The sequence below is a fragment of the Pelophylax lessonae genome (assembly GCF_965119305.1).
Source record: "Pelophylax lessonae genome assembly, chromosome: 8".
Classification (NCBI taxonomy): Eukaryota; Metazoa; Chordata; class Amphibia; order Anura; family Ranidae; genus Pelophylax; species Pelophylax lessonae.
This window is the reverse complement of record NC_138775.1, coordinates 144,401,201-144,421,491: the sequence shown is the minus strand read 5'-3', so window position 1 is coordinate 144,421,491 and position 20,291 is coordinate 144,401,201. Positions and strand designations below refer to the sequence as shown.

The window sequence follows — 20,291 nt, the reverse complement described above, 5'->3', positions numbered from 1 at the left end:
CCAGTTGTGACTTGAACAGGATAATGGCTGGGGACGGCCCCCTAGAGGTGTGTCTAAGTATAGAAAAGTTTTGTATTAACATTTTTATCTGCCTAGCTTACTCCTGCAGAGGGTGCCATTACCCAATAGTGAAGGCTTATATTGATCGGCGGCGACTGTCAGAGGACGTAAGAGAAAGTATAAAAATAATTGTACGGTAAGTTCTTACAAAAATACTATTTTTCTTGGACCCATATCCTGTTTGCTATATGTATAATTGGGAGGACAACTTTACACTCTGATACATCACCCCACACACAGCAACTTCCCCTGTTCTAAACTATTCAAATAATAAACATGGTATATTCACCTGCTCTGTGCAGTGGTATTACAAGCTGACCTCAATGCAGTGTTTAATGGGGTGGCAATGGGGTCAATTCACTGTTTATCGCATGCGACAACAGTCACGTGACTAATTTGCATAAATTATTGCATGCAGTAAATAAAGTTTTTAATTAACCAAAAAAAAAAGATTATGTGCTGTGAAATGAAAATGTGCCGATAAACATAATTTAAAAACCAGGCGGAAAGTGCTTAAGTCTGATTCACAAACAGACCAAAGCCCCCCCCCCCCCCCTTCCCCTTTTCCTGATCTGTCGAGTTGCATGCTTGGATAAGGGCCTGGTATGGATTTTGGGTAAGACCACACGCCTTTTTTTTTTTTGCGTAGGGTTCCCCTTAAAATCCTTACCAGATCCGAAGGGCGGGTTTTTTTTCCCCCCCTATTGCCGGCAATTTAAATGTCATTTAATTCATTTTTTTTTCTTCTTTAGAAATTTACTTTTTGCTGCATAATTTTTTATACATGCCACAGATGTGCGTGAGGGGGCACGCTGTTTTTTTTTTCATACTTTTAAATTGCCTGCATTTTTTTTTTTTTAAACATTCACTTGTCGGCAGGGAACCCGCTGACAGCTGATAAGTCATCTGTTGAGGACTCGGCGGCCGGCTTCCCTGCGCACTCCCTAGCAATGCGGTAAATTACAGCATGAAGAAATGCGGTAATTAGCATTCAATCGAACAAAGAGCAAACAAATACCATTCGTTATTTAATGAAAAATTCTTAGTGCACTTTCAAAACGGAGTTACCGCAAGGGCTATTTTACAGTATTTTTTTGCCCGTTATTTAACTCTTAGTGAATTGACCCCTATGTGGCAAATGAGGTTTAATACTGATAAATGTAAACTTTTGCACTTGGGGGCTAAGCATATGCATGCATCATAAATACTGGGAGGAGTACAACTAGGGAAATCAATAGTGAAGGATCTGGTTGTTTTGTTGGATCATAAGCTTAATATTAACATGCAATGCCAAGCTGCGGTTTCCAAAGCAAGCAAAATTCTTTCTTGTATTCAGAGGTATGGACTGCAGAGAGAGAGAGAGAGAGATCAATTTTCCCCTGTACAAATCATTAGTAAGACCTCATTTAGAATATGCTGTTCAGTTTTGGGTACCAGTTCAGGAAAATACTGGGGAGCTGGAGAAAGTGCAGAGAGAGGCAACCAAACTGATGAGGCATAGAGTTCCGCTATGAGGAAAGATTAGAGGAATTGAATGTATTCTCTTGAAGAGGAGATATGATCAACATGTATAAATACATATAGTAAGTGGTCCATATAGTGAACTTGGTGTTGAGCTATTCACTTTAAGGTCGTCACAAAGGACAAGGGGGTGCTCTTTACATCTGGAGGAAAGGAGATTTAATCTCCAAATATGGAATGGCTTCTTCACAGTAAGGCTGTAAAAATGTGGAATAGACTCCCTGAAGAGTAGGTTCTGGTCAGCTTAGTAGATTACTTTTAAAAAAGCCTGGATTCTTTCCAAAATGCACATAATAGAATTGGATACTAATATTTATCAGTAAAGCTGATCCAGGGAATATCCGATTGCCTCTTGGGGTCAGGAAATCATTTTTTCCCCCATTGGAGAAAATTGGATCATGCTTTATTGGGGTTTTTTTTTCCTTCCTCTTGATCAACTGTGGGTATTGGATAATGTATATGGAGGTTTGTTTTCTTTTTTTTTCAATCAGATTAACTAAGTAACTATCTTTTTTTTTTTTTTTTTTTTTTTCTTAGCATGTTTCCACCAAGTCTACATGCTGTGCCTATTTCAGATATTCATCAGGATGAGATTGGGAATGTATTTCTTGCAGCTATTGATATTCTCATTGTCCAGCTTTTATCCTTCAGGCCTTTTATGGACTCTGTTCTTAATGAATCCCAAGGTATGAATGCTTGTTTTACTAACTGTATAAAAAATGATTCTCTAGAATAGGGGTCTCCAAGCTTTCTAAACAAAAGGCCAGATTACTGTCCTTCATTCTTTAGGGGGCCAGATTGTGGCCCTGTAGTGTGGATTGTGGCAGTAGAAAGTTTCCCAGCATCAGTGGGAGTAAACAATGCCTGGGTGGTGAGTGGGAATAAAAAAATTGCATAGCATCCAAGGTCAAATGGAGGAATATTGATCCATCATTGGTGTCACTGAGGGAAATAGTGCCCCTTCAATTGTGTCAGTGGGAAGAATTGTGCACCATTGCTTCTGTCAGTGGGAAGAATTGTGCACCATTGCTTCTGTCAATGGGAAGAATTGTGCACCATTACTGCTGTCAGTGGGAAGAATTGTGCACCATTACTGCTGTCAGTGGGAAGAATTGTGCTCCATTGCTGTTGTCAGTGGGAAGAATTGTGCACCATTGTTAGTGGGGAGGAGTATTGCTCCATAATTGGTGTTAGTGGTAAGAATTGTGCACCATTATTGTCAGTGGGAAGAAGGGATAGTGTGCCATCATTAGTGACAGTGGAAGGAATAGTGCCCCATTGTAGGTATTTTTGTATTCAGCTTTTACTGAACATTATTCCATCCTCATATTCAGAACTTCCACGAGAACAACAGTTCCCCAAATGTCTGCTTCTAATGAGCATTTTGGATAAACTTCCCACTCTACCGGAAGATGTGCAGATTTTGTGGTGCTCCAGCAACAAGCCTCCAGAGGAAAAACCAAGGTAACATTTAAAATAATACAATATAATTTAAATGGGTGTTTCTAATGTAAGTACATCAAAAACCTGTTATACTGACAGTTCTGGAAATATAGAGGCATACAATTGATGCTTTTCTATAGCCACTTGACCTCCAAAAGATTTATCCCCTCTCAAGACCAGGCCATTTTTTGCAATACGACACTACGTTCATTTAACTGACTATGTATGTATGTATGTATGTATATATAATATATATGCAGGGCTCAAAATTTAAAGTCCTGAGCTACTAGCCAGGCCTTAAGGGTTACTCGCCACCAGTTGCCCCAGCCAACTCCTGCCCCGCCCCTAGTTCCGCCCTTAAACACGCCCTCATAAATGATCACATAAAATTACACTGTTAAATGTTTTTGCATTAATGCAGAACTTACAAAAATAAATATTAATGACAACGTTTCAGTGGCCATCAGTGCAGCCTCGTCAGCGCCCATTAATGCAACCTATCAGTGACCATCAGTGCAGCATCATCAATAAAGCTTATCAGTGCGGCCTCAACAGTGCCCATCAGTGAAACCTCAACAGTGCCCATCAGTGCAGTCTGATCAGTGCCCATCAATGCAGTTTCCCCTGTGCCCATCAATGCAGTCTCACCCATGCCCATCAATGCAGCTTCGCCCGTGCAGGTCAATGCAACCTCACCCGTGCATGGAAGCCCCTGTACAGTCTTCTAAATCTTGAGCAGTTGCTTGATGTCCCTGCCCATTCTGCTGTGCTGCAGCAGTCGCTGCTGCTGGATGGGGGGTGCCTGATTTTAGCCATGCCTAGGCACAAAATACACCACTGAGAACATGGGCAATACCAATGACTGGTCCCTTCCACGTCCTGGTTGGCCAGGTGTTCTGTCTATCAAATGAGCCGGGTAGGAGGCGGGACTGTGTGTGTCGGCAAACGCCCGGCAATTACAATTAAAGCTGTTATAGCGTGATGATCCGCGCTCTGTGATTATCGGTCAGCTTTCCTCTTCCTCTCTCTTCCCCTGACCAGCCCCATGCTCGCCCTACATAATTTTCCACTCGCAAAATATATATGTGTGTGTGTGTATATGTATATATATATATATATATAATACTAGAATTATTTTTATACTAGTAATGGTGGTGATCAGCAACTTACAGCAGGACTGTGATAGTATGGCGGGCAATCTGACACTTTTGACACTTTGTGGGAACCAGTGATACTGATACAGTGATCAATGCTAAAAATAAACACTGTCACTTAACACCTTCCAGCTAGTGTCATTAGTACAATGTGTGCCTAACCAGTGTTTGTGTGTACTATGTGGTGATTTGGCTTTACAGGTAAACAAAAACCGACACATCCCCTCTGACAGGACAGAGCTCTGTCCTATCTTACTACTTGTTTATCAGTGGGTGCTGGCGGTTATCCACTGGCCGGCACCCGCTAATCGGCGTGTGCTGTGACTAATCACAGCAGAGCCGGCGCACCCCCACCCGGAAAAGCAGAATTGCGCATATATATATATATATATATATATATATATATATATATATACACACAGAGCTGCAAGAAAAAGTGTGTGAACCCTTTGGAATGATATATGGATTTCTGCACAAACTGGTCATAAAATGTGATCTGATCATCATCTAAGTCACAACAATAGACAATCAGTCTGCCTAAACTAATAACACACAAAGAATGAAATGTTGCCATGTTTTTTATTGAACACACCATGTAAACATTCACAATGCAGGTGGAAAAAGTATGTGAACCCCTAGACTAATGACATATCAAAACACACACCGGTTCTGGGTTTGCTTTTCACAAGAAGCATTGCCTGATGTGAATAATGCCTCGCACAAAAGAGCTCTCAGAAGACCTACGATTAAGAATTGTTGACTTGCATAAAGCTGGAAAGGGTTAAAAAAGTATCTCCAAAAGCCTTGCTGTTCATCAGTCCATGGTAAGACAAATTGTCTATAAATGGAGAAAGTTCAGCACTACTGCTCCTCTCCCTAGGAGTGGCGGTCCTGTAAAGATGACTGCTAGAGCACAGCGCAGACTGCTCAATGAGATGAAGAAGAATCCTAGAGTGTCAGCTAAAGACTTACCAAAGTCACTGGCAAATGCTAACATCCCTGTTAGCGAATCTACAATACGTAAAACACTAAACAAGAATGGTTTTCATGGGAGGATACCACAGAGGAAGCCACTGCTGTCCAAACAAAACATTGCTGCACATTTACAGTTTGCACAAGAGCACCTGGATGTTCCACAGCAATACTGGCAAAATATTCTGTGGACAGATGAAACCAAAGTTGAGTTGTTTGGAAGAAACACACAACACTGTGTGGCGAAAAAGAGGTACAGCACACCAACATGAAAACCTCATCCCAACTGTGAAGTATGGTGGGGACATCGTGGTTTGGGGCTGCTTTGCTGCGTCAGGGCCTGGACGGATTGCTATCATCGAAGGAAAAATTAATTCCCAAGTTTATCAAGACATTTTGCAGGAGAACTTAAGGCCATCTGTCTACCAGCTGAAGCTCAACAGAGGATGGGTGTTGCAACAGGACAATGACCCAAAGCATAGAAGTAAATCAACAACAGAATAGCTTAAACAGAAGAAAGTACGCCTTCTGAAGTGGCCCAGTCAGAGTCCTGACCTCAACCCGATTGAGATGCTGTGGCATGACCTCAAGAAAGCGATTCACACCTGACATCCCAAGAATATTGCTGAACTGAAACCGTTCTGTAAAGAGGAATGGTCAATAATTACTCCTGAGCGTTGTGCACGTCTGATCTGCAACTACAGGAAACGTTTGGTTGAAGTTATTGCTGCCAAAGGAGGTTCAACCAGTTATTAAATCCAAGGGTTCACATACTTTTTCCACCTGCACTGTGAATGTTTACATGGTGTGTTCAATAAAAACATGGCAACATTTCATTCTTTGTATGTTATTACTCTAAGCAGACTGTGATTGTCTATTATTGTGACTTAGATGTTGATGATCAGATCACATTTTATGACCAATTTGTGCAGAAATCCATATCATTCCAAAGGGTTCACATACTTTTTCTTGCAGCTGTATACGTGATTCTGTGCAGCCGGCTGGCACTGCAGCAGTAAAGCTACAGTGTGCAGTTGGCAAGTGGATAAACACACACCCAACATTGTGTTGGATTGGATAAACACACACAACAATTTTGTTAAAATCTGAGGTTTTTTTTTTTAATCACATAACTTTGACATTTTTTCCATTGTAAATTGTTCAAAAATCATTATTCACACGCACATAAAATTTTATGAAGTTTACCCACTTAAGCTCTTGTACATACAATAGATATACAAAATTAAAATGTCAGGTTTCTGTGATGTAAAGAAATGAGACAAAGATAAATAATTTCAGAACTTTTTCCACCTTCAATGGGACCTATAAACTGTACAACTCAATTGAAAAACAATCTAAAATCTTTTAGGGGGGAGTAGGGGGAGAAAAAAAAAATAATGTGGTTGCAGAAGTGTGCACACCCTCTTATAATCCTTTTATAACCGGGGATATACTACAATCTACTCCTGTTATCAATTAAAGTGCCTCTTATTAACCCCAAATGAAGTTCAGCTGTTCTAGTAGGTCTCTCCTGACATTTTCTTAGTCACACCCTTCAGCAAAAGCCATGGTCCGCAGAGAGCTTCCAAAGCATTAGAGGGATGTCATTGTTAAAAGGGATCAGTCAGGAGACAGGTTCAGTCGAGTTTCCAAGGCATTTGATATACCATTGAACACAGTGAAGACAGTCATCAAGTGGAGAAAATATGGCACAACCTTGACATTACCAAGAACTAGATTTCCCTCCAAAATTGATGAAAAGACAAGAAGAAAACTGGTCATGGAGGCTGTGAAGAGGCCTACAGCAACATTAAAGGAGCTGCAAGAATATCTGGCAAGCACTGGCTGTGTGGTACATGTGACAACAATCTCCCGTATTCTTCATATGCCAGGGGTAGAGTGGCAAAGCAGAAGCCTTTTCTTCCAAAGGAAAACATCAAGGTTGAACTTTTTGGCCATAGTTCCAAAAGAGATGTTTGGTGCAAAAACACTGCATATCACCAAATGAACACCATACCCACAGTGAAGCATGGTGGTGGCAGCATCATGCTTTGGGGGTTGTTTTTTTATCAGCTGGAACAGGGGCCTTAGTGAAAGAAGAGGGAATTATGAACAGTTCCAAATACCAGTCAAGATTGGCACAAAACCTTCATGCTTCCTCTAGAAAGCTGAACATGAAGAGGAACGTCATCTTTCATTGTGACAACAACCGAAAGCATACATCCAAATTAACAAGGGTATGGCTTCACCAGAAGAAGATTACAATTTTGGAATGGCCCAGCCAGAGCCCAGACCTGAATCGGATAGAGAATCTGTGGGATGATCTGAAGAGGGCTGTGCATAGGAGATGCCCTCGCAATCTGACAGATTTGGAGTGTTTTTGTAAAGGGGAGTGGGAAAATATTGCCAAGTCAAGATGTGCCATTCTGATAGACTTATACCCAAAATGACTGAGTGCTGTAATAAAATCAAAAGGTGCTTCAATAAAGTATTAGTTTAAAGGTGTGCACACTTAAAAAAAAAATTAATATGGTTGCATATTTTTAATTGCCTCCGCCTCAAAGATTTCAGTTTGTTGTTCAACTGAGTTTATAGGTCACATTAAAGCGTAACTCCACTTTTGTTGAGAAAAAACCATTCCCCTCTGGGTGATCTCTGTACATTGCAGGGATTTTAACAAACCTTGCAGATTCCTACCTTTTGTTATTCTGGAGAAATCCATTGTTTGTTCCTCTGTGCTGAGTGGATCAAATGGGAGTGGTTTCATAATTATCAGCTGTGGCAGCTGCAGGTCTCTAATGAGAAAAGCTGCTGGGCCTGCATCCCTTTAGGCGTGTTCCTATTGGGAGTATCTTCCCAAAAATGAATTTTTTGTTGCAGGGGATGCCAGAAATCGGACTTGTATCTTAGGCAGACTTCTGGGAAAATTGGTGAGTCAATCACAGAAGCAGGAAATTATGTTTCTGGGGTGCGGTCAGTACACATTCCATATTGGATTGCATTTTGAGAAAACTACAACAGCTGCAGATTGAAAAGGAAAAGTAATGTTTAATAACATTCAATTACAACATGATTTGTGTTGCAATTGTTTACGTTATATTGTTTTTTCTTTATTTGCTGATTTCGTGAAAAGTGGAGTCACCCTTTTTAGGCCCCATGCACACGGGGCGTTAGAAAAAACGTACGTCAAAGTTAGTTCTGACTCCGGAAAAAGCAGCTGTAAAAACGTGCTTTCAGTAGCTTTTTCCATTGGCGTTACTGCACGTTTTGCCACGTTGCTTTTAGCAGCGTTTTTTTTTCTTCCATTCAAAATCAATTTTTCCCTATGGGAGCCTATTGATTTGAATGGAGGTCGCATCGCAACACCGCAAGTCAGATCCGACTTGCGGGGCGACTTGCGCTGTGAGAATCTTGAGGGGGAACTCCACGCCAAAATGGGAAAAAAACGGCGTGGGGGTCCCCCCCAGGGTTCCAAACCAGGCCCTTCGGGTCTGTTATGGAAATTGAGGGTAGCCCCATGCCGAAAAAACGGCATGGGGTCCCCCCCAAAATCCATACCAGACCCTTATCCGAGCATGCAGCCCGGCAGGCCAGGAAAGGGGAGGGGACGAGCGAGCGGCCCCACCCCCCCTGGACCACACCAGGCCACATGCCCTCAACATGGGGGGGTGTTGGTGCTTTGGGGCAGGGGGAGCTCTGCACCCCCCACCTCAAAGCACCTTGCCCCCATGTTGATGAGGACAAGGGCCTCATCCCCACAACCCTAGCCGGTGGTTGTGGGGGTCTGCGGGCAGGGGGCTCATCGGAATCTGGAAGCCCCCTTTAACAAGGGGGCACCCCAGATCCCGGACCCCTTCCCTATGTGAATGGGTATGGGGTACACTGTACCCCTACCCATTCACCCCATAAAAGGCAGTGTATGGAAATAACGACAAGAGACGTTTTGGAAAGTTTATTAAAAATCTTCATCCGACTCTTCTTGTCTTCTCCTCTCCGGGGTCTTCTCCGGGGTCTTCTGCTCTTTTGCTGTCCGCCCTTCTTGTCTTCTCCTCTCCGGGGTCTTCTGCTCTTTTGCTGTCCCCCTCTTCTTGTGTTCTTCTCTCCGGGGTCTTCTGCTGTCCCCTCTTCTGCTGTCCTCTCTTCTTTTCTTCTCCTCTCCGGTCTTCTGCTCTTTTGCTGTCGGCTGTCGGCTGTCTTCTTCCTCCGGTCCTCCTCCGACGACGTCTCCGCTGATTATGCCTATCTCCGGTCTCTTCAGCTTATTATATAGCCATTAGGGGCGTGGCCCCGATGACATCATCTGGAGGCCCCGCCCCCTCATGTCACAAATGACGTCATCTGTGACATGAGGGGGCGGGGTCTCCAGATGACGTCATCGGGGCCACGCCCCTAATGGCTATATAATAAGCTGCAGAGACCGGAGATAGGCATAATCAGCGGAGACGTCGTCGGAGGAGGACCGGAGGAAGAAGACAGCCGACAGCAAAAGAGCAGAAGACCGGAGAGGAGAAGAAAAGAAGAGAGGACAGCAGAAGAGGGGACAGCAGAAGACCCTGGAGAGAAGAACACAAGAAGAGGGGGGACAGCAAAAGAGCAGAAGACCGGAGAGGAGAAGAAAAGAAGAGAGGACAGCAGAAGAGGGGACAGCAGAAGACCCCGGAGAGAAGAACACAAGAAGAGGGGGACAGCAAAAGAGCAGAAGACCGGAGAGGAGAAGAAAAGAAGAGAGGACAGCAGAAGAGGGGACAGCAGAAGACCCCGGAGAGAAGAACACAAGAAGAGGGGGACAGCAAAAGAGCAGAAGACCCCGGAGAGGAGAAGACAAGAAGGGCGGACAGCAAAAGAGCAGAAGACCCCGGAGAAGACCCCGGAGAGGAGAAGACAAGAAGAGTCGGATGAAGATTTTTAATAAACTTTCCAAAACGTCTCTTGTCGTTATTTCCATACACTGCCTTTTATGGGGTGAATGGGTAGGGGTACAGTGTACCCCATACCCATTCACATAGGGAGGGGGTCCGGGATCTGGGGTGCCCCCTTGTTAAAGGGGGCTTCCAGATTCCGATGAGCCCCCTGCCTGCAGACCCCCACAACCACCGGCCAGGGTTGTGGGGATGAGGCCCTTGTCCTCATCAACATGGGGGCAAGGTGCTTTGAGGTGGGGGGTGCAGAGCTCCCCCTGCCCCAAAGCACCAACACCCCCCCACGTTGAGGGCATGTGGCCTGGTGTGGTCCAGGGGGGGTGGGGCCGCTCGCTCGTCCCCTCCCCTTTCCTGGCCTGCCGGGCTGCATGCTCGGATAAGGGTCTGGTATGGATTTTGGGGGGGACCCCACGCCGTTTTTTCGGCATGGGGCTACCCTCAAATTCCATAACAGACCCGAAGGGCCTGGTTTGGAACCTTGGGGGGGACCCCACGCCGTTTTTTTCCCATTTTGGCTTGGAGTTCCCCCTCAAGATTCCCACAGCGCAAGTCACCCCGCAAGTCGGATCCGACTTGCGGTGTTGCGGTGCGACCTCCATTCAAATCAATAGGCTCCCATAGGGAACCATTGATTTTGAATGGAAGAAAAAAAAACGTATAACGTGGCTTAACGCACGTTAAGCAACGTTATAGCAAAGTTATTCAGCTTTTAGCAGCGTCAGGCGTTTTTAACGCTGTAACGCTGGTCCTCAGAACGCGCAGGTGGTGGGTTCTTGTTGCAGCCTAAAAACGCCTAAGCCACTTACAGCTCAAAAACGTCTGAGTGTGCATGAGGCCATAGAATAACATGGAGGGGCGTTTTTAGGCTGCAAAAATAAAACGCCTGACGCTGCTTACAGCGGCGTTAAAAACGTCCCGTGTGCATGGGGCCTTAAAGGTGGAGAAATTTCTAAAATTATTTATCTTTGTCTAATTTTTTTTACATCGCAGAAACCTGAAATTTAACAGGGGTGTGTAGACTTTTTATATCCACTGTATACCCCTTCTAGTTTATTTCGTTTTTTGTTTTATTTTATTTTGTCATTACCATGGTAAATTACCATTGTAAATTAAAATATACATTTTTGTACTGTTTTGTTTAAATGATATATTATGTTTCTGGTACAAAGTTATTTTCAATATACTGTATATCTTAACCACTTGCTGACAGCCGCAAGTACATATACTGCGGCGGTTAAATGCCCCCCCCCCATGCGCAAAGTGACGTATCGGTACGTCACTCGCCCGTGAGCCTATAGGGAGCGAGCTCCAGCCCCCGCTCGTTCACTGCCATCCCCGCGCGAGTGACCGGTGGCTCCGATGTTCGCCGGCCACTCGCAATCTCCCGCTGGAGAGGGAGAAAGGCAGGCGGCTAATGTAAACAAAGCCGCCTGTCATTCTCCCTGATGTAACAGCAGAGATCATACGATCCTGCTATGTAGGATCGTATGTCTCTGTGGTTACATCAAAAGCCATGCCCCTTTACAGTTAGAAGCACGCCCCTAGGGACACACTTAACCCCTGGATCTTTAATAAAGTTAACCCCTTCCCTGCCAGTGTAATTTTTGCAGTAACAGTGTATATGTATAGCACTGATTACTGTAGTAATGTCACTGGTACTCCCAAAAGTGTCAAAAATGTCAGTCAAGGGTCCGATCTGTCCGCCGCAAAGTCGCAGTCCCACAAAAAAAATCGCAGATCACTGCCATTACTAGTTAAAAAAAAAAAAACCACAAAAATGACATAAATCTTTCCCGTAGTTGGTAAACGCAATAACTTTTGCGCAAACCAATCAAAATACGCTTATTGCAATTTTTTTTTTCACCAAAAATATGAAACAGAAAACAAATTGGCCTAAAATGTTAAAAAATTTTGATTTTTACTTTTTTTGGGGGGGAATTTCATATAAAAAAATGTCAAAAATATTGTTGTTTTTTCAAAATTGTCGCTCTTTTTTTGTTTATCGCACATAAAGTATAAATCGCACAGGTGATCAAATACCACCAAAAAAAAGGACATCAATTTTATTTGGGTAAAGTGTCGCACGACTGCGCAATTGTCTGTTAAAGTCACGCAGTGCCGAGTCGCAAAATAGGCCCTGGTCTTTGAGCAGCCATATCCTCCAGGGCTTAAGTGGTTAAAACAAAAAAAAACTGTAAACTCTTTTGGCTTTAACACCATTGCACCAATTACCAGAATATTAAATATTTATCAGTTCTCTGTTAATATTGAAAACAAGCAAGTAACCTCTTTTTAAATAAAACCAAGTTTTGTACACAAACAAAAATATTTCTTTTTGACCACTATTAATTTTGACATCAAATTTCGATTTAGTTTTAGTCAGTCTTTTGACTAAAATGCCATTTTAGTTGTATTTTAGTCACCTGAATTAAAACTGAATTTTATTTTAATTTCATTTTCTTCTCTGAAAACATGCAGCTGACAAACTATGATGAAAATATTTTCGTCTAAAAAAATTTACACCTGAAGGCAAATTTGGATTTCTTGTCATTTCATTTTTCTTCATGTATTTTCTGATTTGTTGATAAAAAAAAAAAAAAAAATAAGCTAACACTTCTACTTCTGAAAGAATTCCTAATTTTCTAGCTTTTTTTCATGTCTGCCTAAAACTTTTGCACACATATATAGATCGATCGATGGAGATATAGCTGTGCAAAAGTTTTAGGCGGGTGTGAAAAAATGCTGTAAATTAGAAATTCTTCCAGAAATCGAAGTACATATCACGGAGTGTTATTAGGAGTCCCTAGTGGAACACAGAGGAGACACACCAGGGAGCCAGTTTAAAGTGGACACATTAGGAGGCACATCTTAAAGATGCATAAATCCAAATGCTGTTACCTTACAGTAGTAAGGTGAGCAGCCTGTGAGCAGAGGTGTCATTTCACTGAAGAATATTCTTGCTGATTTTACATTTTTGGTGATTTATTTATCACATGGTGAAGGGACTATAGTTTAGACATTTTTTGTCATTTGAACAATGACTTTTTGTTCATTTTTCTAACTATTGGTTATTGTTTCACCAACTTTGTACTATTGTGTATCAAGCACAGTAGACGAATAATAAGATTTTATGTTTTCAATATTTACTTTTATTTATAATTTTTTGTTTTGGATATTTGTTGCGTCCAATGTATTATGTGCCAGTTGTATGGTATTTTCACTGCATATTATTGATTTAATGCTTATTATCACAGGAAGTTTTTCATATATTTTATAATAGTGCAGCACCATTTTTTATATATGTTCTCACACTTCAGTAGCCATGGTATAGCTATATCGATGTTTGACCGCTGTTAAGTGATCTTCATAATTAAAGTGTTAGCGTGAGAGCCCTCACTACACAAAGGATGCGGAAGAGCACCAACACATTACACCACCAGTGCCGTAATGACACTTCTGTGGGGGGAGGAGCTGGGATGATGTCATCGCGATCGTCACAATCGCGATTCAGCTGGATTCTACTTTGCTGCAGAATTGGTAAAGGCTGAATGCGCCGATCATTTTAAACACCCCTAATATTTATTTATTTATATATATATATATATATATATATATATATATATATATATATTAGCACACAAATGACTAAGGGGGACAAAGGAGTTAATTGGGCTGATTAAGGTTAACCAAGGTTTGAAATCCAAGTTTAGTTACAAATTAAAAAAGAAAAATCTGCACTGAGAACATTATGTGCAGTCAATAGGATATGTCCCCTGTGCTATTATCCCCTCCATCATTCCATGCTCCACCCCCCAATCTCTGCAATAATCTTCCAGTGTGGTGGAGGTTAATAGAGCAGACAGGCACTCGTCAAGTGTGTTCCACTATGCCCATTCTTTCTGCCCAGCTTTTCCATTCAAAGAAGTTGTAGCTTGAAATCTCTGCCCCCCTTCATTCAAAGATTGTGCGTCATTATTACTAATACTACAAAACAATCTCTTGTGTTTTGTTTTGTTTTTGCAAGTTAATAAATTGCAGTCATATTAGTACATTATTTCTTAATTGTATAACATTTTCATTTTTACAAATAAACATCTTCTGTTGGTGCCAGCGCCTTCCAGCTCTTGAGGGGTTTCAGATGCCAGGAGGTGGGGCGGGGTTTAGGATCATGTGATCACTGTGATCGGCTGTCACAGCAGTCACCTGATCAGAAAGTTCCTGATCGCAAACAGCGATCGGGAGCTTTTCAATAGCCACTGGCAACTGTGACAGGAGTTGGCAGGGCGTGCACAGTTGGTTTTTCAATATTGCATGCAAATATCTGGCCACTCGGCGCCAAGGTCTACCCGCCGAGAGGCCACATATTTGCGTGCTGTCCCCGCCAAGAGGTTAAGAAAGCCAGTTGCTGCTAGCATGCACAAAATCAATTTGTGTACAATTGACGTAGGCCATCTTGTCCTATTTCTAAAGTGGCCTAAAACTGGCCTTACACTGATCAAAATGCAGCCAGTTCAGCTGGGATGGGACAAATTTTGATCAGTGTGGGGCAGTCCCCACTCAACAAAAGGAAAATTTTTATCGGTCAGTGGCTGCAGCCAATCAGCTGCGGTGCCTCTGTCAGAATGCAATGTCCCAGCAGGGGCAATTCCTCCATCCACCTTTGTCCCCCTCCTAACAATCTTCCCCTTATTGACCAATGTGAAAGAGGTTTTACATGCTGTGAAGTCTCAAAGCAAGCAAAGTGCTAAAAACATTTGTAAGGTACATCTCTGTGCCTTAAGAATGTGACCCTTTTATTTTCTTTTTTTTCTTTTTTTTTTTTAAGCTGCGTTATGGCAGCAGTAAGATCATACTGATTTTTTTATATGAGTGCCCATTGATGTTTTTACAACAGAATTGCCAAAATTCCAGACTAATAAAGACAAGGTAGGAGAGTTGAAATAATTTTTTTGTGTTCATCATTTATTTCTCTGTTTAACCGAAGTTATATTCTGTGTTTTTTTTTTTTTTTTCCCCTATTCTTAGTTTCCTGACAGTCTCCATGGCAGCCTACGTGTGGGTTAACCCCGCCTCCACTCCATGGGTATAGGACCCCCCTCTCATAAATTTCAGCTCTCGGGTACAGCAGGTGTTCCTTTTTTGTCCTCCTCCAAGGACCTACAATTTTGATGTCTTATTTATGTCCGGCTTACCTCAGGATACTTTGGATGGTGTCTGCATGTCCAGGGCCCAGCCACGGGCGGGTGAGTGACATTTGAAATTCCCCAGCTCTCTGCGGTTGACTGAAGCTTGGCTGGCATACTCTGACAGGGTCTGAAGATTCTCATTACAGCTCTTCATGGCACCGGTATTCGTTATTTATGTTTACCTTGTTATGTGCTTTCTCTGATACTAGCGGCGTTTTTGGCCCCAATGGCGCTGGAACACTTCCTGCGTTCCAGCACACCTTCCTCTTCCTCCTCTGCTGTGAATCGGTGGCCGATTCTTGGTCCCGCGCATGCGCAGTGCGTCGTGAGCGAAGCCGAGGCTTGGTTCGCGCATGCACACTCGCGATCGCGGCCGCATCACAGCTGACGTCATTCCGGCGGGGGATTTAAACAGCTGTCAGTTCCCCTGTACTTTGGGAAGTACTGTGGGCGTTGCGGCAGCTTCCCTGTGTCTCGGGATTCCTTGCTACAGGTATGTGCAATGGATGTTTGACTTGCAGAGGGGGGGGGGGGGGGGGAATTGAGCGTGGTTATCTTACACTATACCACTGGATTGTCCTTATGTCTGATGTATGTTACCTTTCTTTATCAGTCTGGTTGTTTGGCCTGAAGTATGGATCCTGCGTCACTGCCCTCCTGTGGCCAGCCCTTTCATAACAGGTGGGTGCTGGCATTTTCAGGGGGGGGGGCAGGGGAGGGCTAGCCGGTTCCTGGTTCATGGCTAAATCCAGTGTCTCCCCGACTTTCTCTTTTTTGCATCAGCTCATCCAGGCCTGGTTTATCTCAGGATAGAGACCCTGTCAGACCACGTGGGAGTTCATCCTCCAGATCAAGACGCCATGAATCCCCATCAGGGAGTAGGCATCAGAGGAGACGCTCTAATTCCTCCAGACACCATACACAACATCAGTCACCGCACACACCAGAGAGCTTGTTGGGGTTGTGGGGCGCATGTCCCGGAGGACAAGTCCCTACGTGAGCCATGTTTTGCTCAGGCAGCCAGTGAGAGGGAGCCCGAGGACCATAGATTGGAATCCCTGGTAAAGAGGGTAGTGCAACAGTCCCTGAAGGAGTGGGGTACGGTCCCAGCACCTGGTCCCACTACATCCAGTTCTCCAGCTGAAGCACCGGAAGATCAGGGCCCCTTTCAACCGAGCATTACTTCAGCGCAATCATCTGACAGTGATTCAGAAAAAGAAGGGGCAGTACGCGGCTTTGAATTTGCCCTGGTTCCACCCCTGATCAGAGCCATTAAGGAAGCTCTAAAGTGGGAGGATCCTGTGTCTCCCCAGAAGAAACAGCGGAAGTTTTTCAAGCACCTAGGTAAGGAGCGCATTAACTTCCCTTCCCTCTCTGAATTGCAAGAGGTGATCACTGAAGAATGGAGTAAAGGGGATGGCAAGTCTTCCCTATCCTCCAAGCTAGGGAAGCTGTATCCCTTCAAACCTGAAGATGTAGCTCGCCTGGAGTCTGCTCCCCTTGTAGATGCTGCAGTCACAAGATTGGCAAAGCATGTTACTCTGCCCCTGGATGATGCGGTTTCCTTTAAGGATCCCTTGGATAGGAAAATAGATCTAAATCTACTGTATTTTCTGGCGTATAAGACTACTTTTGAACCTCAAAAAAATCCCCCAAAAATGGGGGGTCGTCTTATACGCCGAGTATAATATCTCCAAGGTAACCTAAGTATAAGTATTACCGGTAGATGTAATCTCTCAAGACGCTGGCTGTGTGGGAATCCTGTACCGGTATACAGTATGTACCGTAGCTTCGGCTACATACAGTGTACCGCGCTGAGCCAATCAGGGAGAGCGATGTATTCTATTATTGAATGCAAAGCCTGCTCAGATTGGCGGAGTAACATCAGCCCGCCTCTCTGACTCTGCCAATCTGAGCAGGCTTTGGATTCAATAATAGAATACATCGCTCACTGTGATTGGCTCAGCACGGTATACTGTATGTAGCCGAAGCTGCGGTACATATGGTATACCGGTACAGGATTCCCGCACAGCCAGCGTCTTGAGATTGCATCTACTGGTAATACTTAGGATACCTTGGAGATATGAGAGAATGAGAGATTACATGTATTACAGTACTAGGGTACCTTGGAGATCTATGAGAAATCTGATGTTTTTCAATGGTGTTGCCTTGCTTCGGAAGGTGGGTAGTCTTATACGGCGAGTATAGCCCAAAGCCTATGTTTTAACTTGAAAATTAGGGGGGTCGTCTTATACGCCCAGTCGTCTTGTACGCCGGAAAATACGGTAGATCTGAAAAGAGTCTATGTTACGGCTGGGGCAGCCTGCAAACCTGTTATGGCACTAGCAACGATGTCCAAAGCCATGGAGGTCTGGGTGTCTGATATTGAGACCAAACTTGGGAGCATCTCGGATGAAGCTGTGGAGAGCTCTCCCATTCATAAACTCAAGTTGGCTTTTGTTTTCCTCGGAGAAGCATCCATTGATGTTCTACGCCTCTTGTCCAGATCAATGTTGTCTTCAGTGACAGCAAAGAGGGCCTTGTGGCTCCGCCCCTGGCTTGCTGATCCAGCCTCCAAGCAGGCGTGGTGTAAGATCCCCTTTGAGGGTACATCTCTTTTCGGCAACAAATTGAACAACGCCATTGCAAAGGCCACTGGCGGGAAATCAGGTTTTCTTCCACAAGATAGACGCTTGTTTGGCCAGATGAAGCCTCAACCTAGGAGGCAATACCCTGAGAGGTCAAGAGATGCCCGCTCTTACAAACCTGCTAGGGATTTTCGGAGAAATTGGAGAGTAAGCCAATCTTCTCAAAGATCATCCAAGAATCCAGCTCCTGCTGGGCAAGAATCCACTAAGTCTTTTTGAGATTGGGCCCGTTCAGACATGCCAGGTGGGGGCACGTCTACTCCACTTTCAGCATGTCTGGGCGGCCTCAATCTCGGACTTCTGGACCGTCAGGAAGGTCTCTACAGGCCACAAATGGTCTTTTCTGGCGGATCCGGTTCCCCGGTTTATTACAACTCACTTACCTTGTCAAGAAGAGAGAAGAGAAGTCTTGCTCGCTTATGTAGACGCTTTGGTGGATCAAGGAGCAGTAGTTCCGGTACCAGATCAAGAAAAGTTTCAAGGCGTGTACTCACCCCTCTTTCTGTTCCAGAAGAAGAACGGGGCTTGGAGGCCTGTTATAGACCTCTTATACCTGAACAAGTTTATAAAGAACGAAAAATTCAAAATGGAAACTCTCTCTACCATTCAGAAAGCAGTGCTGCCAGGGGACTGGCTCGCTTTAATAGATCTCAAAGATGCGTACTTTCATGTACCTGTGGCAGTCGACTTTCACAAATATCTCCGCTTCTGTGTCTTAAACCGGCATCTTCAGTTCATCTGTCTACCTTTCGGCCTCTCTACCTCGCCAAGAGTGTTCTCCAAAGTTCTCCTGGCCGTTGTGGCTCTCATAAGGTTAAAGGGTATACATCTACACCATTACCTAGACGATCTTCTGCTGTTGTCTCAAGACAAAGATCAGTTACTGGCACACAAAGATCAGGTCATATCGACCCTCGAGGAGTTTGGCTGGCTGTTGAACTTGCAAAAGAGCCAGCTGGAGCTCACTCAACTCCTAGCCTATCTGGGGGCACAATTCAACACCATCGAGAATTCAATCTCTCTCCCGTTAGAGAAGATACCGGTAGTGCGGGAGAGAATCCTCCCAGCCTTTTCTTCCTCCCGGCTGAAAGCCTCTCAATGCCTCAAAATCATTGGCACCATGGTGTCCACGGCTCCCATGGTCAAGTGGGCCCTTTGGCGTATGCGGCTTTTTCAGAAGGGGTTCCTACAGCAGTGGAACCCGGAAGAGCGAGAGCAATCCATCCACATCTCCTCCAGCATTAGAACCAGTCTTCTTTGGTGGCTCCAACGCAAGAATCTGCTCAACTGTCACTCTCTGGTTCCAGTCTCATGAACCATAATCACAACAGACGCCAGCAACTCAGGTTGAGGGGCTCATTGTGTGGCAGAAATGGCCCAGGGGAGGTGGTCTTCTCAGAGACACACTCCAGTCTCCAATATACTGGAACTCCAGGCAGCATATCAGACCCTTCGATCCTTTCAACACCTCATGGAAGGGAAATCGGTCATGATCCGGATGGACAACACCACGGCAGTGTCTTATGTGAAGAGACAAGGTGGGACGCGGAGCCTTTCCCTGCTTCGAGAATTGGACCCAATTATGACTTGGGCTCAGGCTCATCTAGTCGACATCTCAGCAGTTTACATTCCAGGTCCTCAGAACGTTCAAGCAGATTTCCTGTCCAGGGTCCAGTTGAACCACAAGGAATGGTCTCTCCATGTGGAGTCGTTCAACTGGATTCTGTCGTTGGGAGTGTCTCCTGAAGTCGACCTGTTCGCCTCTCCTTGCAACCACAAGTTGGAGAAGTATGTCACGAGAGGCAGATGCCATCAAGCCTACGGGACGGATGCGCTAACCGACAGGTGGGAGTTCAACAGGGCATATGCCTTTCCTCCAGTACCCATCATTCTCAAATTCCTGCAGAGACTTCAAGCGGAAGATGTTGAGATAGTGATGGTGGCACCCTTCTGGCCGAACAGGCCATGGTTTCTGCTACTCCTACAGCTCAGTTATAGGGACCTGGTCCCTCTTCCCTCAGACCAGACCTGCTCCTACAGGGAAAGTCAGTGCACCCCTGTCCTGCAATTCTCCGGTTGACGGTCTGGTTCTTGAGAGGGAAAGGTTGGAATCGCTCGGCTGTCCACCAACAGCCATTCCCACCTTAATGAGCTCTAGACGACCAAGCACAAATATGGTATACCGCAGAATCTGGTCGAGATTTATGAAATCTGCATAATCGGAAGCAATGTCTTCCTCAGTTTCTGGGATTCAAGAAGTTCTAAGATTTCTTCAGGCTGGCTTAGATATGTCCCTTTCAGTAGGCACTTTAAGAGTCCAAATTATCGGCATTATGCGCCTTTTCTGGGATCGTGTGGGCTCAACACCCACTTATTCAGCAGCTCTTT

At 44.4% G+C, this 20,291-nt stretch overlaps 1 protein-coding gene across 1 annotated transcript in view; it reads left to right on the top strand.

The window, feature by feature from the left end:
* The window catches only part of FIRRM (FIGNL1 interacting regulator of recombination and mitosis), a gene marked incomplete at both ends in the record, with an annotated part of 580,029 nt that overhangs the window by 155,453 nt on the left and 404,285 nt on the right, over window positions 1-20,291 (top strand). The window contains 2 exons of the mRNA XM_082265049.1: window positions 2,119-2,267; window positions 2,916-3,045. Of these exons, the coding sequence (XP_082121175.1) occupies window positions 2,119-2,267; window positions 2,916-3,045 (279 nt within the window). The remainder of the gene's footprint in view (window positions 1-2,118; window positions 2,268-2,915; window positions 3,046-20,291) is intronic.